This window comes from Crotalus tigris, unplaced genomic scaffold (genome assembly GCF_016545835.1).
Source record: "Crotalus tigris isolate CLP2741 ecotype Arizona unplaced genomic scaffold, ASM1654583v1 scf7180000024384.25900115:4084858, whole genome shotgun sequence".
In the NCBI taxonomy this organism is placed as follows: Eukaryota; Metazoa; Chordata; class Lepidosauria; order Squamata; family Viperidae; genus Crotalus; species Crotalus tigris.
The window spans coordinates 2493190-2510818 of NW_024100554.1; the positions used below are offsets into that span (position 1 = coordinate 2493190).

Below are 17629 nucleotides of genomic sequence, written 5' to 3' on the forward strand. Positions count from 1 at the left end.
CGCCCGCTCCACTGCGCCTGCCCAGCTCCTCCCCCCTCGTGACACTCGTCACGTGTGCTTTCCGTCCCGCAGAGCTTGCCGGTTTCTTCGGGCACGTTCCGCCTCAGCTGCGATTCGGGCCGGTCGCGGCTTCTCCCGCCAGCTGCGCGTCAGGCGGTAGGTAGAGGTATTTGATTGACTCCAATTGCGGCCGCTCGGCCGGGGAAGCGGGTCGCTGACTGGAGGGAAGCCCTCGGTCACTTCGCGAAACAGGAAGCGAGCGGGAAGCTTCTGTTCCGCGGGTTGGGAAATGCATCGCGGGCACAGCCCGTTGTGAGGGCAGAGCTTTCTTGGCCGGGCCTTGGCCCAGACCAGAGGCTTGGGATAGGTTGGACTACAGCTCCCATCATTCTCCACCAGCTGACTGTTAATACTTGGAGAGGGGCTGGGTCAGAAAAAGGCTGCTGAGTGGCTCATTCGACGGAAAGACCATCGAGTCGCTCTCTCTTATCGCGGCTTTTGGCATTTGCCCGCGCTTCATATGGTAAGGCCGGCTCAGCTGGGGCTGGAAGTAGCCAAGGAAAAGTTGAGTCCTGACGGTTCGTGTTTGCGTCGTGGGTAGCTTGCTTCAAGTACAGAAATGCCGGACACTGGGCTGGTGGCTTCCCAACGTGTAACAGCTGTAGACTGCACGCGGTAAACTGTTCCGACTGAATTCTGGCTAAGACTCTCTTGCCCTCTAAGGCAGGGGTCCTCAACCTTGGCAACTTTAAGACTTGTGGACTTCAACTCCAAGACTTCTGGGAGTTAAAGTCCACAAGTCTTAAAGCTGCCAAGGTTGGAGACCCCTGCTCTAAAGGCATCTTTAATTTCATGAAGTATGCAATGATCTCCCAGGGCATTAAAGGTACCCTCAAGATGAACTCAGTTCTTGGCTGACTACCTCGAACCCTGCACTTTATTTAACCCCAGTATGGAAATGGTACATCTAATATGTTTGGGGGGAGTGGGGGCTTTTCAGTCTTCTCCACAGCAGGGAGAACTCAACCAAGTTCTAATTAGGTCTGAGCCCTGAAACATTAAGGTTCTTCTGAAGCGGCACAAGGTCAGGCTGGTACTACAGGTAAAAGCAGGATGGATTGGTTCTGTCACCTTGTCGCTTGGTTCAGGATGGCTAGGTTCTTAATTGCAGAGAAGAACAACTAAGATGTTTAAAGGCCTGGAAACTAAAACGTATGAAGAGTAGTTGCAGGAGCTGGGTATGGCCAGTCTAGAGAAAAGAAGGATTGGGATGACCTGATAGCAGTATTCCAGTATTTGAGGGGCTGCCACAAAGAGGAGGTCAACTTATTTTTTTCAAAGCACCAGAAGGCAAGACAAGAAACAATGGATGGAAACTGATCAAAGAGAGAAGCAACCTGGAATTAAGGAGAAATTTCCTAACAGTAAGAACAATTAACCAGTGGAACAGCTTGCCTTCAGAAGTTGTAGGTGCTTTATCACTGGAAGTTTTTAAAAAGAGACTAGACAGCCATTTGTCTGAAATGGTTATACAGTCTCCTAGGTACTTGAGCAGGGGGTTGGACTCACTAGAAGACTTCCAAGGTCCCTTCCAGCTCTGCTCTGATTGATTACTTGTCCTAGTTTGGGCAGTCTGAAATATATTGGAAACTGATATGATAATGCCTTTTATTAAGTAGGGTATACTTAACACATTTTTTTGTATAAATAATTTCTCTCATTTCGTTTTGATTCATTTACTTAGTCATCTGCATTATTTATTGAGCTCTGGAAACTCAAGGCAATGTGCATGGGTATTGTGAGCTAAATCCTTTATTCTTCCATGGACATTCTGATTTTTTATAAACGTTAAAGATATTTTAATCAGGAGAGCAATAATTAATATTAGATTAGAAAATCATTTGGAAGAATTAAGTGAAATATAGAGTCCAGTATTTATGTACAGACTCCCAGTACTCCCACCAATTTGCTTAAGTTATTTTATGGCTCTAAATCTCTAGAATTAAGAGAGAAGAATCTGCATATTGAATCTGCACTAGAATAATAATGACTCTCTGTCATGGCTTCCTCTTTTCAAAGAATTGGACTGGGCAATTTAGAGTTTTCTAGCAGTGATTCCCATACTTCTCCTTTTTTATAGTTCCTTAAGTAATAGCAACGATAATCCATTTTAATTTTGTTGTATTAATATGGTTTCAGTAGTACATTTTCATTGATATAGAAATAAAAGGAACTCTTCAATGGGCTGAGTAAAACTATATAGAAAAGAAATCTGGGTCTAAAAAAAACTTGTACTGATTGCTCAGAATGTGATAATCTGCTTGAATTTCAGGATGATAGCATTTTTAGCAAATGTGAAAAATTGCACAGTATTTCCTTGAGAATTCCTGCCATTTGAAGACAATGGAGAATTGAAAGATGTGTTCAAAATGAATATTGTTGTTTAGTTGAATATTTTATTTTTTTTCTTAACTAAAAGAATTTACCCTATTTTCCAAAATAATCATTGCAGTAACGTAACAAAAATGACAGAGTTCTGGCTGATTTCTGCTCCTGGGGAGAAAACGTGTCAGCAGACGTGGGAGAAGCTATGTGCTGCAACTATAAAAAATAATAATCTGTCCATCAATGCGAAGTTTAATATTCCAGATTTAAAGGTATAGCTGAGCTTTTTTCTGTTCAAAAGTTTACTGTTTAACTTTGTATTGCAATTTAAATTAAGGATGATTTTAAATAATAGGATGGATAGATCACATTCATTTTGGTAAAATATATTATACAGCTACATTAATTTATATTGAAGATATTAATTGTAAATTATTATTTATCTCACAAAGTGCAATTAGGCAGTACTGTAGAACTATTTTGTAGGATTGTGTAATGCTTTGTATTTGATTTGGGAGAACAGGTATAAAAATTGCAGATGTGGCACTTGTCATTCATTATAGCAGCTACATCTCTTTCCAAGATTGTGGGGTTGCTATATAGAAACTTGAATCCAGAGCTTTGCACAAGCTCAATACCAGTAAAGAATACCTTCATTTTCTAAAAATAATCTAATTTATCTCCCTGGTTATTGTCATATGTATAACATCCATATATGTAATCAAAGCTGTTTGTTCTGACAAAGTCAACAATTACACTTTTATTCCCTATTTAATTATACACACACATTATGTTTACATTTTATAATGTGCATTATACAATACAAGAAAACAGTTCTGTGCTATACATAGCTGTTTATGTAATTCAGTAGTGTCTAATTGATAAGGTCCCAGTAATTCAGACAAGTATTTCTTGTAGTCTTGCTTGCAGAGTTAGGAATGGAACCACTGACCTTTTATTTATACACTATATGCTTCTCCCATATGGTTGCAGTAATGAGCACTGGATTTTACTATTATATGAAATAGCATTATTATACTATATGAAATAGTTTTAAATTTGATGAAAGTTTTTAATGAAATATTTTTTATCGTGGGATTTTGGCATAATAATAAAAAATCTGCAGATTGCCATCTCCTACACATTTTTGAAACTTAATCCTATTCTACTGAACAAGAACTTGCTTGTGATAAAATGCATAGCGTTCTCTTTTGGGCTCAGTTTCCTTTCTCAGTTTTATATTTTTGCATATTTTTCTAAATAATTCTTACCTTCCTTAGGTTGGCACTCTCGATGTCTTAGTAGGGTTATCTGATGAGCTGGCTAAACTGGATGTCTTTGTGGAAGGGTAATCACTACTTTTTCATATATCTGCACTTTATAGCTGGGAAGACCATCATATGATCATGGGATGCTGTTACTATTCTAAATACACGTTGATTGCCAAATGCCCAAATTTTGATCACTTGACCTTTGGGATGCTATGATGGTTGAAAAGGCCTCTGCCTTTATTGCCCATCATAAGTCACTTTTTAAAGTGCCATTGTAACTTTGAATGGTTGCTAAACAAATGTTTGTAGGTCATGGACTACCTGTACAGTTAAATAATATATTTAATAATATAACTCATGATTTGTACTTTGACACTAGGATTGGAAATAGTTTCAAATGAAAATTTCTAATGTTTGTTCTAAGTGAAAGATAGCAGGGTTATTTGAGCACAATGTTAATTTGGAGAATCCAGAAGGTTATTGAAAACTTTCTAGTTTATCAATATGCCAGCTTTAAGTATTTGCAGTTTTGTTAACAGACTAACATTTCTGTGCTTGAGGCTGTCTGTTGCACTAGAACAGGGGTAGGCAACCTTGGCTCTTTTATGACTTGTGGACTTCAATACCCAGAATTCCTGAACTAACTATACTGACTTAGAAATTCTGGGAGTTGAAGTCCACAAGTCATAAAAGAGCCAAGGCTGCCTATCCCTGCACTAGAAGTTTCAACTAATGAACTGTTTAAATCTGATATGTTTACGATATGTGTAGAATTCATATCAACTGTAGTAAGTGAAAACAGGATTTATAAATGGATTAAATATTGTTTAAAAGGGGGATAGTAGAACTGAAGAAAGAACAGACACATTTATTGGGACAGTTCTTAATGATAAACATTATCTGACATATTTTAAACTATAGACTCTAGAACAGGGGTAGGCAACCTTGGCTCTTTTATGACTCGTGGACTTCAACTCCCAGAATTCCTGAGCCAAGGTTGCCTACCCCTGCTCTAGAACACAGGTCGGCAACCTGCGGCTCCGGAGCCGCATGTGGCTCTTTGAGCCTTCCCCTGTGGCTCCCAGCCTCCTCTGCCTTTGCAGAGAGAGAGAGACAGAGAGAGGCAATTGCGCTTCCCTGCTTCAATCTCTCTCTCTCTCTCTCTGTGTGTGTGTTTGTGTTTTGTGTGTGTGTGTGTGTAAAAGAGAGTGTACTCACATGTTCTCCGAGGAGCTGAAAAGCTTACTGGGCGGAGCTCCTCCCTTTGCTGCGTCTCTGCAGGAAGCAGGAAGGGCAGGAGAGAGCTAGCTAGCCCAGCTAGGCTGACTCAGGAATTCTGGGAGTTGAAGTCCATAAAAGAGACGAGGTTGCCTACCCCTGATCTTGTTGGACAACAGCTTGAAGCTTGCCAGGTGAGCAGCAGATAGGAGAGGGGGGGGGAGAAAGAGAGAGAGAGAAAGAGAGAGAGGGAGGGAGAGAGAGAGAGAGGAGAGAGAGAGAGAGAGAGAGAGAGAGAGAGAGAGAGAGAAAGAGAGTGGGGGAAGAGGAGTGGTAGACCAAGGGCAGAGAGGGAGGGAGGGAGAGAGACAGAGAGAGAGAGGGACCCTTTTGACATCTAAAATGAAGATAACACCGCATATATCCTTTTTTAACCTGTGTGTGTATGTGTGTGTGTGTGTTTGTATGTATGTATATATATACATACATACATATACACATACACACACACACACCACACACACACATACACACACACACACAAATACCCCCCCACACACAAACACACACACCTATAATAAAGGTAAAAAAGGATATATGCAGTGTTATCTTCATTTTAGATATCAAAAGGGTTTTGCGGCTCCCAGTGTTTTGTTTTTGGTGGGAAATGGGTCCAAGTGGCTCTTTAAGTGTTTTGGGTTGCCTACCCCTGCTCTAGAAGAACATATCAAGCAGCTTCAGCCAAGTTAGACGAGCAGGCCATCTAGTGGCATGTCTTCATAGTGACTGGGAATAGTTCTCCTGCAGTGATCCCCAACCTTTCTGACACCAGGGACTGGTTTTGTGGAAGACAATTTTTCTGCGGACCAGGGGAGAGCACAGCACAATTTCTAACAGACCACAATTTCTAACAGACTGCTGAGTGGTACCAGTCTCAATGGTTGTGGACACCTGCTCTCCTGGATATCAGACAGAGATGCCAAGAATTAAACTGGGAGGCTGATTGTCTTGTAATTCAAAGAAAAATACAGGAAATGTATATTGTTTAAGATATAAATTTTAAATCTTCCCCATTTTGGTCTTCAGTGTTGTCAAGAAGGTGGCACAATATATGGCTGATGTGTTGGAAGACAGTAGAGATAAAGTTCAGGAAAACCTTCTGGCCAATGGAGGTAAATTTTGCCTTACTATTACAATATATTTGAATACTGAAGGTTGAGAATATAAAAGACTGTCCTCCAATTCTTATGTGGAAAGTAAATTAGTTTTGAAAGAAATATTATTTGCATAAAAACAACACAAACATAATAAAACAGCCTTTATTAAATCTTGTATTTGCAGTGTCATAAAGAGAATCCTGAGAGCCAGTTTGGTATAGTAGTTAAATCATTAGGCTAGGAACAAGGAAACTTTCAGTTCTTTTCTGCCTTGGGTACAAAGCCAATTGGGGGACCACTCAGCCCTAGGAAGGAGGCAAAGGCAATGTACTTCTGAAAAAACTCATCAAGAAAACTTCAAGGACTTGTCTGGGCAACCTCCAAGAATCAGACGTGATTGAACAGAAGAAAAAGAAAGAAATGTATAATATGGAAGTAATATAATATGAAAATAATTTAAAGCATATAATGCTGATTCAGTTTGTCCTCACGTCTCTTGTAAGCATAGAGAAAGCATCCCTGAACACAATACGTTTGGCTAGATATGTATTCTCCATGATTCAATTCAAAATAGATCTTCAGATTTCACCAAACTAATCTCTAAAAGTTACAGTGCCAATATGATAATCAAAAGCCAAAGAGGACTTTTGTTTTCAATTAAACAAAGCTAAAACTATAAAAACTATAGATGAGGCAAATTCTCCCATTCTTTCTACATAGACCTCTGAATTTTTCCTTGGTATTTCTAATATATTCCAGTTGTATGCAAAAGTTCTTGTGGGTATCAAAAATGGCCTATGCTCTTTAAGGTGGTTACACTGTATTCTATTCCATCTTTATTTTAAGTAATTATTTCTTAAATGTATTTAAGATTCCCAGACTTTTTTCTAGGATGTATAGGTTTGCTTATTTAGCTCAATATTTAATCATTTTCCCCCAGTTGATTTGATCACCTACATAACAAGATTCCAGTGGGATATGGCCAAGTATCCAATCAAACAGTCTCTGAAGAATATTTCAGAAATAATTGCCAAGGTAAAAGACTATGGAGCTTGTATGCTAATTATTAATACAAATTGACTATTTTTATTGCATAACCTATATATCATAAAATGGAAATATTTTATCCAGGATTATTTAAAAATAATTATATCACATATAAATTTGCATCATAATTTTCCTGGGAATACTATTGAAAAATTTAAAAATGTATAGATCTTTGGTATGAAATGGAATACATATCATTTTGTTCAGTTTTTCTAAAAATGTATGTTCATTTGCCTAATTATATGTAATTTTATATTGTTGTGCTACTTCAAATGATTAGTCATTTCATTTTTTGCTACCTATTCTCTCTACTGTTAAATGTGGGGTTTTAAAACCACTAGACATGTGCAAGATTTTGGGATTTGGGGAGTGGAACATTCTGGAAAATTCCAGAATGTTCTGTAGCTCCTTTGCATCTTGTCAATCTTGGAACTGCCAAATTGGTCAGGAAGACCAATTGTTCTGTAGAAGATTCCATTCCTGAACCCCATACAGCAGTTCATGAATGGAATCATGAACTAAAACAGTGGAAATTGCATAATGATGATTTTCAATGTAAATTTTACTAAGATAATTTTGGTCTTGTTTCTTAAATCTGCATCTAATATGCTTGCCAATAAACATAATTTTTTGAGGTACAATAGCTTTTTTCAGAGTGGTATCCTCAAAGTACTCCATTGATAAGAGTTTTAATCCAGAAACATCAAGTGGGTAAACTTGTTACAAGGAAGCACTGCAACTAGTTTATTTTTTCTGTCTGACAACAGTTTTCTGTAGATAACTAAAGTAGAAAAAAAATCATAAAATACAAATGTTTTTGAGCGTATTTCTTTCTTTAAATTACAGACTGCTCAAAATCGTATTTCCTGGTTCATTTCTAAAATCAGAATCAATGAAGTTTAGTCTATTAATTTGAGTGCATTGTCTCATTTTCTCTTGTTTATTCTTTTCCTTTTTATGTGGCCATTTGCAATTAGTAGTAGCTTTTATAGAAATATTTAATTTGGGTCTCTCCTTACTTCTAAGACATGGGTTCTAATTTTTTTTTTTCAAAGGGAGTGACTCAGATTGATAATGATCTAAAGGCAAGGGCATCTGCATACAACAGTCTAAAAGGCAACCTTCAGAACTTGGAAAGGAAAAATGTGTGAGTTGTCATCTTATTTTGTAAGATTGTCTCAGAGCTGGATGATCAATTTGATATATTCAAATTCTTGAAATAATGCACATATAGAAGAAGCTCTTCTGCCTCTTGAATTTTAAAGCACAAGCTTTTGAATAGGAATGCAAGCTCATATACCTAGGTGTAAAGGAGCATTAAGTGTTGTGTCTGCTTTATAGAATGTATTTTAACCTCACTAACTTCATTGTAATCAAATCTTTGTTGTTCTAGTATAAACCTATAAAGATCAATTGAGTTTCCCAGCATATACTATAGAAAGTGTTGCATCAATAATGTTAATTTCCCAAAGGAGAAAAAGGAGATCTGTGGAAAGTTTCATTCTCCACTTGAATCGCACTTGTGTCAGAAGCACCGAGGCACTTCCAGGTTGAACTTCACCTGAATGAACAGTACTTACGGCTATTTAAAGATTGAAGCAGAACACTCACTTCCACATCTTCTTCTGCTTTGACAGGGGAAGTTTGCTAACAAGAAGTTTGGCTGAAATTGTGAAGAAAGATGACTTTGTACTTGATTCTGAGTACTTAATTACATTGTTAGTAGTTGTACCAAAGTAAGTCAATATTTTCTTTCCTAATGCCTGTGCCTTGTGACTTATTGCCAGCTTCCTCATTGACTTTATTGTTGGAAGCCAGCTGTGAAGGTTGGAAATGGTGATTGTGTGATCATAGAGATGAGGTGTACATCTTAAGTTCAGGGATCAGTCATAATCCTACTTCCCCAATACTGTCATAAATTGGAACAATTGCTAAACAGGGCAGTCATTAACCAAGGACTACCTGTATAGAAGGATCTTGTAATTAATCATATAGTCCCATGTAAATTGAAATTGTTATCATAATAAAATATACACCCTTAAATAAGTCAAGTAAAATCACTTCAAGGTGCGATTTCACTTACTGAGTAGCTTGACTTATTTAACTGCTAGTTTGTAGAATTTACCAAAATCAGTCTGAATTTTGCTTCTTAGAATTTTATTATCTTTGCCTAACTCTGCATCCTATCTAGTAATTTTAGTAAAATGTTGGTAATTCTAATAATGAGATTGTTTTCTTTGTAATAATATTGTAATCAAAATAAATTGTACTAGTGTTCTAGCAGAATTGTTAGAAAAATACTAATGGTGTTAATTTTTTAAAACAAATTGAAAATTTCTAGTAAAAGTAGTGTTACTTTAGAAAAAACACATTTTAAAGCTAATAAGAAACCTAGGCAGAAACAAGATATTGCATATCATATTTTTAAGCCACAAAATAGCTGTTGATATAATTATTAGTGCATATTTAATTTAAAAATTTGAATGTAAGTAGAAAAAGAAAGGTTTTCATTTAGAATATTACATTGGCGTGTATCTATAGCAAGACAAATCATGGAGCATGAAACTATAGTCTTTCTATATATAAATAACAAATGAAAGTATTTCCTATTCCTACAAGCTCTTTTAGCACACAAAAGCCCTTTCCAAAGGAGGGGCATGTATCAAAACAACAGTCATGCAATTTGATGAACAATTGATGACGTTTTATGGCTGGAAATGAAATCAGGCACAGTCTAGAACATGGAAAAAGCAGTCAGCTTTTTGGAAACTCATTAGTATATGCAAAAAGTTATAAATACAGTGGAGTAAAGAACTTGATTCTGTCCTACACACCTACAGTATGTTAAGACTGGGAATTATTGCTTTTTTATTTCAGGATAAATTACACTGATTGGATGAAGCAGTATGAAACTTTGACAGATATGATAGTTCCTCGATCCAGCAAGTAATCTTGTTTCACTTTTCATATCCTTTTAATATACTTGATTCTTGGAAATTGGAGTACAGACCAAAATGGACTGAATATATGTTTTAAGGATTCCATGTGTACAATGATTTAAATATTTCTTCTCCCTAAAAATGTTCCTCTCTGTTATTTGATTTTGAATTGAGTTTTTCTATCCAAACCATCCCCTGCAGAACTGATGCAAGTTCTCTGTATTCAAATATGCTTGTGGGGAGATCTTTTGTTGCCTGTTGATGTGTAGCTTGGTCTATGAAATTGATTTGTTTTACCACAATGCCTCCCCCAGCCATTGTGCTAAATTATGGTTTGTTGAATAAACTATAATCCGAAGTATATATTACACACAAATTACACAAAACCTAAAACACACAGATATCACATCTTAATGCAGTCCATCAATCTAGTTAGGATCTCAGTTTTTTGGATGATAGCAGTCTATCATTTGCCAGAGGGAAGAGGGCATCGATTTATTCTCCATATTCTCCACCTGAGGGCAGGACAAGAAGCAATGGGTGGAAGCTTAGAAGGAGATTCAGTCTGGAAATGAGGGATTTTATGACAGAATATTAAGTGGAACAGCTTGCCTACTAGAGTTATGGGTGCTCCATGGCTGGAGGTTTTCCAAAAAAGATTGATGATGATGATGATGATGATGATGATGATGATGATAATAATAATATAAGCTAGAAGGGACCTTTGAGGTCATCTAGTCCAACACCCTGCTCAGGCAGGAAACCCTATACCATTTCAGACAAATGGCTGTCCAGTCTCTTCTTGAAAACTTTCAGTATTGGAGCATTCACCGCTTCTGGAGGCAGGTTGTTCCACTGATTTGTGTGAATGATATGAAGACTCCTGCCTTAGGCAGGGGATTGGACTGCAAGACCTCCAAGATCCCTTCCAACTGCATGATTCTAAATGGCTTAGGTAACATTCTTTATTGGATAAACTGTATTGGTGAAATACTATTGAATTGCACAGAATTTTGTAAGTGCAGACCAAGAAGAACTCTTATTCTAAGCATTTGCCCAAAACAATATCTGTGATTCAATTCATGCTTTTCATTCAATAAATGGGGCTACCAAAAGCACTTTTGTGTTGGACACTTAGATTGGCACGGAGTATTTTCTGAAATAATGAAGTTTGTGCAGTCATTGTTTATTGGGAAGAGCGGGCTTCTTGTGTAAAATACACTGTCTATGTTACTTCTGATTAAAGGATAGTGTAGGTGAACTGCAGTTACTGTTGTCTAATCGAACCATGCTGCCTTAAATCTATTACTGTAAACTAAATGATACAATATAATAAAAAACTCTAAATCAATTTGCCAGTTTTGAATTACAACTTCAGTGTTTATTCCAGTTTGTGGTTTCATTAAAGATTTTTGTCTTATGGGCCCTGGCATCTTTTACTTTGCAGTGTTCTTTCTGAGGACCAGGATAGTTATCTCTGTAATGTCACTTTATTCAGAAAGGCAGTGGATGAGTTCAAACATAAAGCAAGAGACAACAAGTAAGTGCAACCTTGCTTTGTTTTTTTTTGTTAAGGAATAGCTGCACAGCAATTTATAAATTGTACTTCTTTCCCAATGCAGATTTATGGTCCGTGACTTTCAGTATAATGAAGAAGAAATGAAGGCAGACAAAGAAGAAATGAACAGGCTGTCTACTGATAAGAAAAAACAATTTGTAAGTTCAGTGATATTTTTGCATTAAATATGGAGGTAATTTTTCAGAATCTGTATTTTCATTGCTGATTTTCTTTTTAACAAATACGCTCTGTTCCAGTAATTACTAAACGTTTAAACAAGTTTTTTAACAAGAAGTATCAAAGCGGCTATAGTATAGCTGTAGTACTCAATCCTTCTTTTGTTCGGGTTTTTTTTTTCCATCAGGAAATTATGTTTGACCTGCAAAAGATAGATTGAATGATGCAAGGGCACCATGGCAGATAAGGAAGTGAGTTCAGATATTAAATGCCAGATGCATTCTTTTCTAAGTGCTAAAAGAACATGTAGGTAGCACAATTATTCATAATCCTTTGTAGTTTGTAATAATTTTTAAAACAGTTTATTAAATGATGAATCAGTGAATGTCTAGGAAAGAATACATTGATAACTAAGAAGCAACTTGACTTTTTCACGAATCAAGTCTTCTTTCTCATTTTAAATAGAATTATAGATAAGTAGATAATAAGAATAGTGCTTTTAAGCAAAGCATTTTACTGGCTTTCTAACAGGTCCTTATTGAAAATTTCTTAAGCCAGTGAATTGGGCAGTACTGTTCTAGATCGCTAAATAATAAGATTTCTGATTTTAGCTGCTAAACAAGTTTTGACAAGGATAGTTGTCATCGTTACAGGTAATCTCGATTTAGAACCACAATTGAGCCCAAAATTCCTGTTCCTAAGCAAGACAGTTGTTAAGTGAATTTTGCCCCATTTTATGACTTTTCTTGTCACAATTATTAAATGAATCGCTGCAGTTATATTAGTAACAAAGTTGTTAAGTGAATCTAGCTTCCTCATTGATCTCAGGGCACTGTGGCCGTCATAAACGCACACCAGTTGTCAAATATCTAAATTTTGATCACATAACCATAGGGATGTCATAAATGTGAAAAACGGTCATTTTTTTTTCAGTGCCATTGTAACTTTGAATAGTTGAACTGAATGGTTGTAAGTTGAGGACTACCCGTATGAGGGTTATTTCCCAAGGATGAGACACACTTTAGTATAGCAGATAATTGTATGCAATGCTTAATTATGGCACAGGCCTGTAGACAGTTGAACTAGATTAACTTCACCCTCCTTGGCATTACTAGTTGGTGTAGTCATGTAAATAACTCTTTAATGCTCAAACCTTAAAAAAAGAGCCTTAAAGTTTGTAAAATGGCATACAACATTTGCTCCTTCCAAAAGTTCTTACACTTGTTGGGATTAGGTGCTGCCTAAGTATGGTTGCTCCTTTACTGTTCCAGGCCAAGATATACTGCTTACCATAGTTTGTAATTATGGCAATTGACTAATAGCCCTTTTGCTGATAACGGTTGCCGATTCCCAGACATCACTTGCTGCTTCCTTATCTGCTTAAGGTCTTCTTATCTCTTTTTCTTCCACACACCCACATACACTTGGCCTTAGCGTTTTTCCATAGCTAAGGGCTTATGCTTCCTGTGCACATCTACACGTCCTTGGAAATGTCAGGGTGTGGCTTAATGAGGCAAACAGCTAAAACACTTGTGTGGACTCTTGTGAATAAATGAATAAATAATTGAGGAAGTAATGAAGAAGCCCATGTCATCTCACATTTCAACTTTTAGAATCTTTTGGGAAAAGGCATAAGCTAAACTGAGCCTTGGGGAGGAGGGGGTGGAAAGCATTCTGCCTGGTTGCGGCTGCTTTTCCCAAATGCAGTCAACAACTTCAAATTGTTTCCTCACAACAGTTTCCTCACAACACAGAATATATTACTATCGGGAAACCCAGTAATAGCGTATAGATATGAGAGTTGGATCTTATGGAAGGTTGAGCACCGAAGAATTGATGCTTTCAAATTGTGATGTTGGAGAAGACTCCTGAGAGTCCGTCGGACTGTAAGGAGATCAAGTCAATCATTCCTAAAGAAAATGAAGCCTTTGGAAGGACAGATAGTGAAGCTGAAGCTCAAATACTTTGGCCACCAAACGAGAAGAAAGGACTCATTGGGGAATTTTAAACTATTTTGCCCAGAGAAATTACAAAATATACTGACTAGGATGTTGAGAATTCTGCAAGTTGAGTCCTTTGAGGAACAGGTGACTTATTTATGCAGAAGGAAGAATTAAAAGGACATATAATAATTTTCAAGTGCTTGAAATATTTTTTACATAGGACACAGGTCGGCAACCTGCGGCTCCGGAGCCGCATGCGGCTCTTTGAGCCTTCCCCTGTGGCTCCCAGCCTCCTCTGCCTTTGCAGAGAGAGACAGAGAGAGGCAATTGCACTTCCCTGCTTCTCTCTCTCTCTCTCTCTCTGTGTCTCTGTGTGTGTTGTGTGTGTGTGTGTGTGTGTGTTGTGTGTGTGTGTGTGTATGTGTAAAAGAGAGTGCACTCACAGTGTTCTCCGAGGAGCTGAAAAGCTTTCTGGGCGGAGCTCCTCCCTTTGCTGCGTCTCTGAAGGAAGCAGGAAGCAGGAAGGGCAGGAGAGAGCTAGCTAGCCCAGCTAGGCTGACTCAGGAATTCTGGGAGTTGAAGTCCATGAGTCATAAAAGAGACGAGGTTGCCTACCCCGGAGGTTGTTGGACAACAGCTTGAAGCTTGCCAGGTGAGCAGCAGATAGGAGGGGGGGGGGGAGAAAGAGAGAGAGAAAGAGAGAGAGAGGGAGAGAGAGAGAGTGGGGAAAGAGGAGTGGCAGACCAAGGGCAGATAGAGAGGGAGGGAGAGAGAGACCCTTTTGACATCTAAAATGAAGATAACACTGCATATATCCTTTTTTTACCTGTGTGTGTATGTAATTTTATTCTCTTAAAGCATTCTCTTGGTGATCATTGTTTTAATAGTATGGATATTCCCAAGAGTCATATTTTTACTTTTATTTTTAATGTGTATATGTGTGTCTGTGTGTCTGGGTATATATATATATATATACACATATACACATACACATACACACACACACACACACACATACACACACCTATAATAAAGGTAAAAAAGGATATATGCAGTGTTATCTTCATTTTAGATATCAAAAGGGTTTTGCGGCTCCCAGTGTTTTGTTTTTGGTGGGAAACGGGTCCAAGTGGCTCTTTGAGTGTTTTGGGTTGCCTACCCCTGACATAGGAGATGGGAATAGATTCCAAAGATGATATCTGAAACCAGTGATCAGAAATTGCAAGAAAATAAATATGTTTTCAGCCAAACATTACAAGAAATGTCCTAACAATTTAGTTGTTTGAAAGATTGTGAACACTAACACTTCTTCATGTGAGATGAATGATATGCTATCACGGATACTTGCATCCTGCGTTGCCAAGAATCTGATTCTGGGTAGAATTACTGCATTCAGTTGAGATGGCATGATGTTCAGTTTCACTAGTGCTAAAACTGATGCTGCAATTTTTGATGTTGTTAAATAATATTTGAGTTCTGAATAATAAAATGGCAAAGTATAAATGCTTAAAATATTAAATACATTATGCTTAATTAGTTCAATTATCTTGATAAGTTTTATTATTTGAAAGAAGTGCATAATCACAGTTTTGCGCATGCACATACACACTTTAATACAATATAAAGTCTTCTAATGTTTATAGTGTCTGCTTGCTTTTCTCTATTTAATCACAGGGGCCTCTAGTCCGGTGGCTAAAAGTGAATTTCAGTGAAGCTTTTATTGCATGGATTCATGTGAAAGCCCTAAGAGTCTTTGTTGAATCTGTTCTAAGGTATTTATCTTCATTGCCAAATAGAGTTATCTATTCCTTCAGAAATTACACAACGATTTTGTATCTCAGTTTAGTTAAACTTGGTAGATGAACTTCTTTCAAAAATACCAAATTCCGTAGATGAAATGAATTGTTTAATAAAAGAACTTTGCAAATCACATTTTTATATAAATAAGAATTAAATTATAACATAAGCCCCTCACTACTTCAACTTATACAGCTTCAAACATAGAATACTGCAGTTTAGCATAACATCCTAACTATCGTGTTTTCATTATGCAGCAAAAGATTTAACTTTTATTTCTTTATTTGATTTCTATAGCCACCCCAAAACAAGTGGCTTGGTGGTATCCATCTGGGAGGCATATATCATTTTAAAATCTTTATGGCTAAATTAACCAATTACATCAGCAGTCTCTAGCCTTTTGGGCACCAGGGACCAGTTCCGTGGAAAACCATTTTTATGATATATATAATATAGTGTATATATGATATATGCTTCAAAAGAAAATGCATTGGAAAATATGTCTTAAATTGAAAGGACAGAAATTTGAATCCAATACTAAAAAAAATTATGTCAGATATAATGATGTTATGAATGTTCTTCTCTTGATCTCTGCCTCCCTCCCACCCAGTTAATTAGGCTTTGCAAAAGAACAATGATTCAATACTATTCAGAAGGTTTAAAAATGACTTTGTCATTTATTTAGGTACGGCTTGCCAGTTAATTTCCAGGCTATACTCCTTCAACCCAACAAGAGAACAATGAAGAAATTGAGAGAGGTCCTCTATGATTTGTACAAACACCTTGATAGCAGTGCTGCGGCAATCATTGATGTAAGTAATCTATATCATGATGAGGTTAACTATAGATTTTGCCATAACATGGAGTAGATTTTTTTCTGATTTCATATTGTTGGATGGGATCACAGAATCCAATTCTCTGCCCAATACAGAAATCCAGATTAAAACATTAAGATAATGTCTGTCTATCCTCAAACCCAGCTTCAAGTATGAAAAGATAGTGCTGAGATTGCTTTGATTTGAATTTGGGGGGATAATTTTTGTATTGATAAAGATGCAACCATTAATTTTGTGGGTAAATTAGCCCTTTTTTTTTTAAATTTTCAGGCAACCATGGATATTCCAGGTTTGAATCTCAGTCAGCAAGAATACTATCCTTATGTGTACTACAAGATAGACTGCAACTTGCTTGACTTCAAATAGCTTATTTCTGAATCTAGTGATCCTCTCATAATGTTGATGTACAAGCAAAAAAGGTTGAAGAATGTCGCTCCTAAATCTCTCATAAACCTATGCTTGCTTCTTTCTCCCTTTGCATAGGAGAATAATCTCCTTGGTGGTCAATCCCTTGATATTTTCTTTTTAAAGAGAAATGTAATTATTGTTTTTAATAGATCAGGTCTGTAATTGTATATTGAGAAAATCAAGAGTGTATTTATAAATAGTCCTTTATTTAAAGAGTAAGAAACAGAAGGAGGTCATTCTGCTTTCATGCCATGCCTCATCAAGAACTTGTTTATACACCGAGATAGTGGGGAAACATGCCATTGTTCAGTGTTTTTCATAGGTGTGCTATAAACATTGTAATTGAATTGTGATGTAAAATATGTGCAGACTGATATTCAGTCGATGCTTTCTGATGTTTTAAGTTTACAAGATATTAAGCACTGCATCTACCCAAGAAAATAAAAAACACCTGTACAATTGTCTTGCCTTTGTACTTTGTTCTGAAAGGCCACTATAAAAACATATAGGGAGAGTTGCACGGGATACGAGTCACAAGCAGTTACCTTTATGGTGGTGATAATGAAACTTATGGCCGTATTTTTTCCCCATAAACCAGATTTAAACATTGTACTAAGGCATGGTTTGTTTCAGTATTGTTCATTAAAGAAATCAGTTTATTCTTTATGCTGAGATATAAATCATGATTTACAAACTGCCACGACTGACTTCACAGATGTGATATATACAGTACATGCATACAAAAGCATAAAAATGGGAATCATGAAAAGCTACCATGCAGAGGCCCACATTGACTGTTGATTGGTTGGTCACATTAGCTTTATGCTGAGATAGTCCAGGAGTTGCTCCTTCAATTAGGGTACTATGTTTCCAGTGCACCAGGGGGCACCCTT

General features: G+C 37.0%; 1 protein-coding gene across 1 annotated transcript; it reads left to right on the forward strand.

Moving 5' to 3' along the window:
- Positions 1–16: 16 nt before the first annotated feature.
- On the forward strand, positions 17–17199 carry ATP6V1C1 (ATPase H+ transporting V1 subunit C1). Its single transcript, XM_039328937.1, has 13 exons — positions 17–156; positions 2513–2657; positions 3666–3733; positions 5961–6046; positions 6972–7066; positions 8134–8225; positions 8716–8814; positions 9956–10024; positions 11465–11557; positions 11640–11733; positions 15370–15467; positions 16178–16304; positions 16599–17199. Exons 2-13 carry the CDS (start codon positions 2526–2528, stop codon positions 16692–16694), a joined length of 1149 nt encoding a protein of 382 aa, XP_039184871.1. The 5' UTR covers positions 17–156; positions 2513–2525; the 3' UTR covers positions 16695–17199.
- The last annotated feature ends 430 nt before the right edge of the window (positions 17200–17629 follow it).

Coding starts and splice junctions, on each gene's coding strand:
- ATP6V1C1 (XM_039328937.1), top strand. CDS start 2,526: ATGACAGAGTTCTGGCTGATTTCTGCTCCTGGGGAGAAAACGTGTCAG. Junction 8,815..9,955: donor TTGTTAGTAGTTGTACCAAA/GTAAGTCAATAT, acceptor TTTTTATTTCAG/GATAAATTACACTGATTGGA. Junction 15,468..16,177: donor TTTGTTGAATCTGTTCTAAG/GTATTTATCTTC, acceptor TCATTTATTTAG/GTACGGCTTGCCAGTTAATT.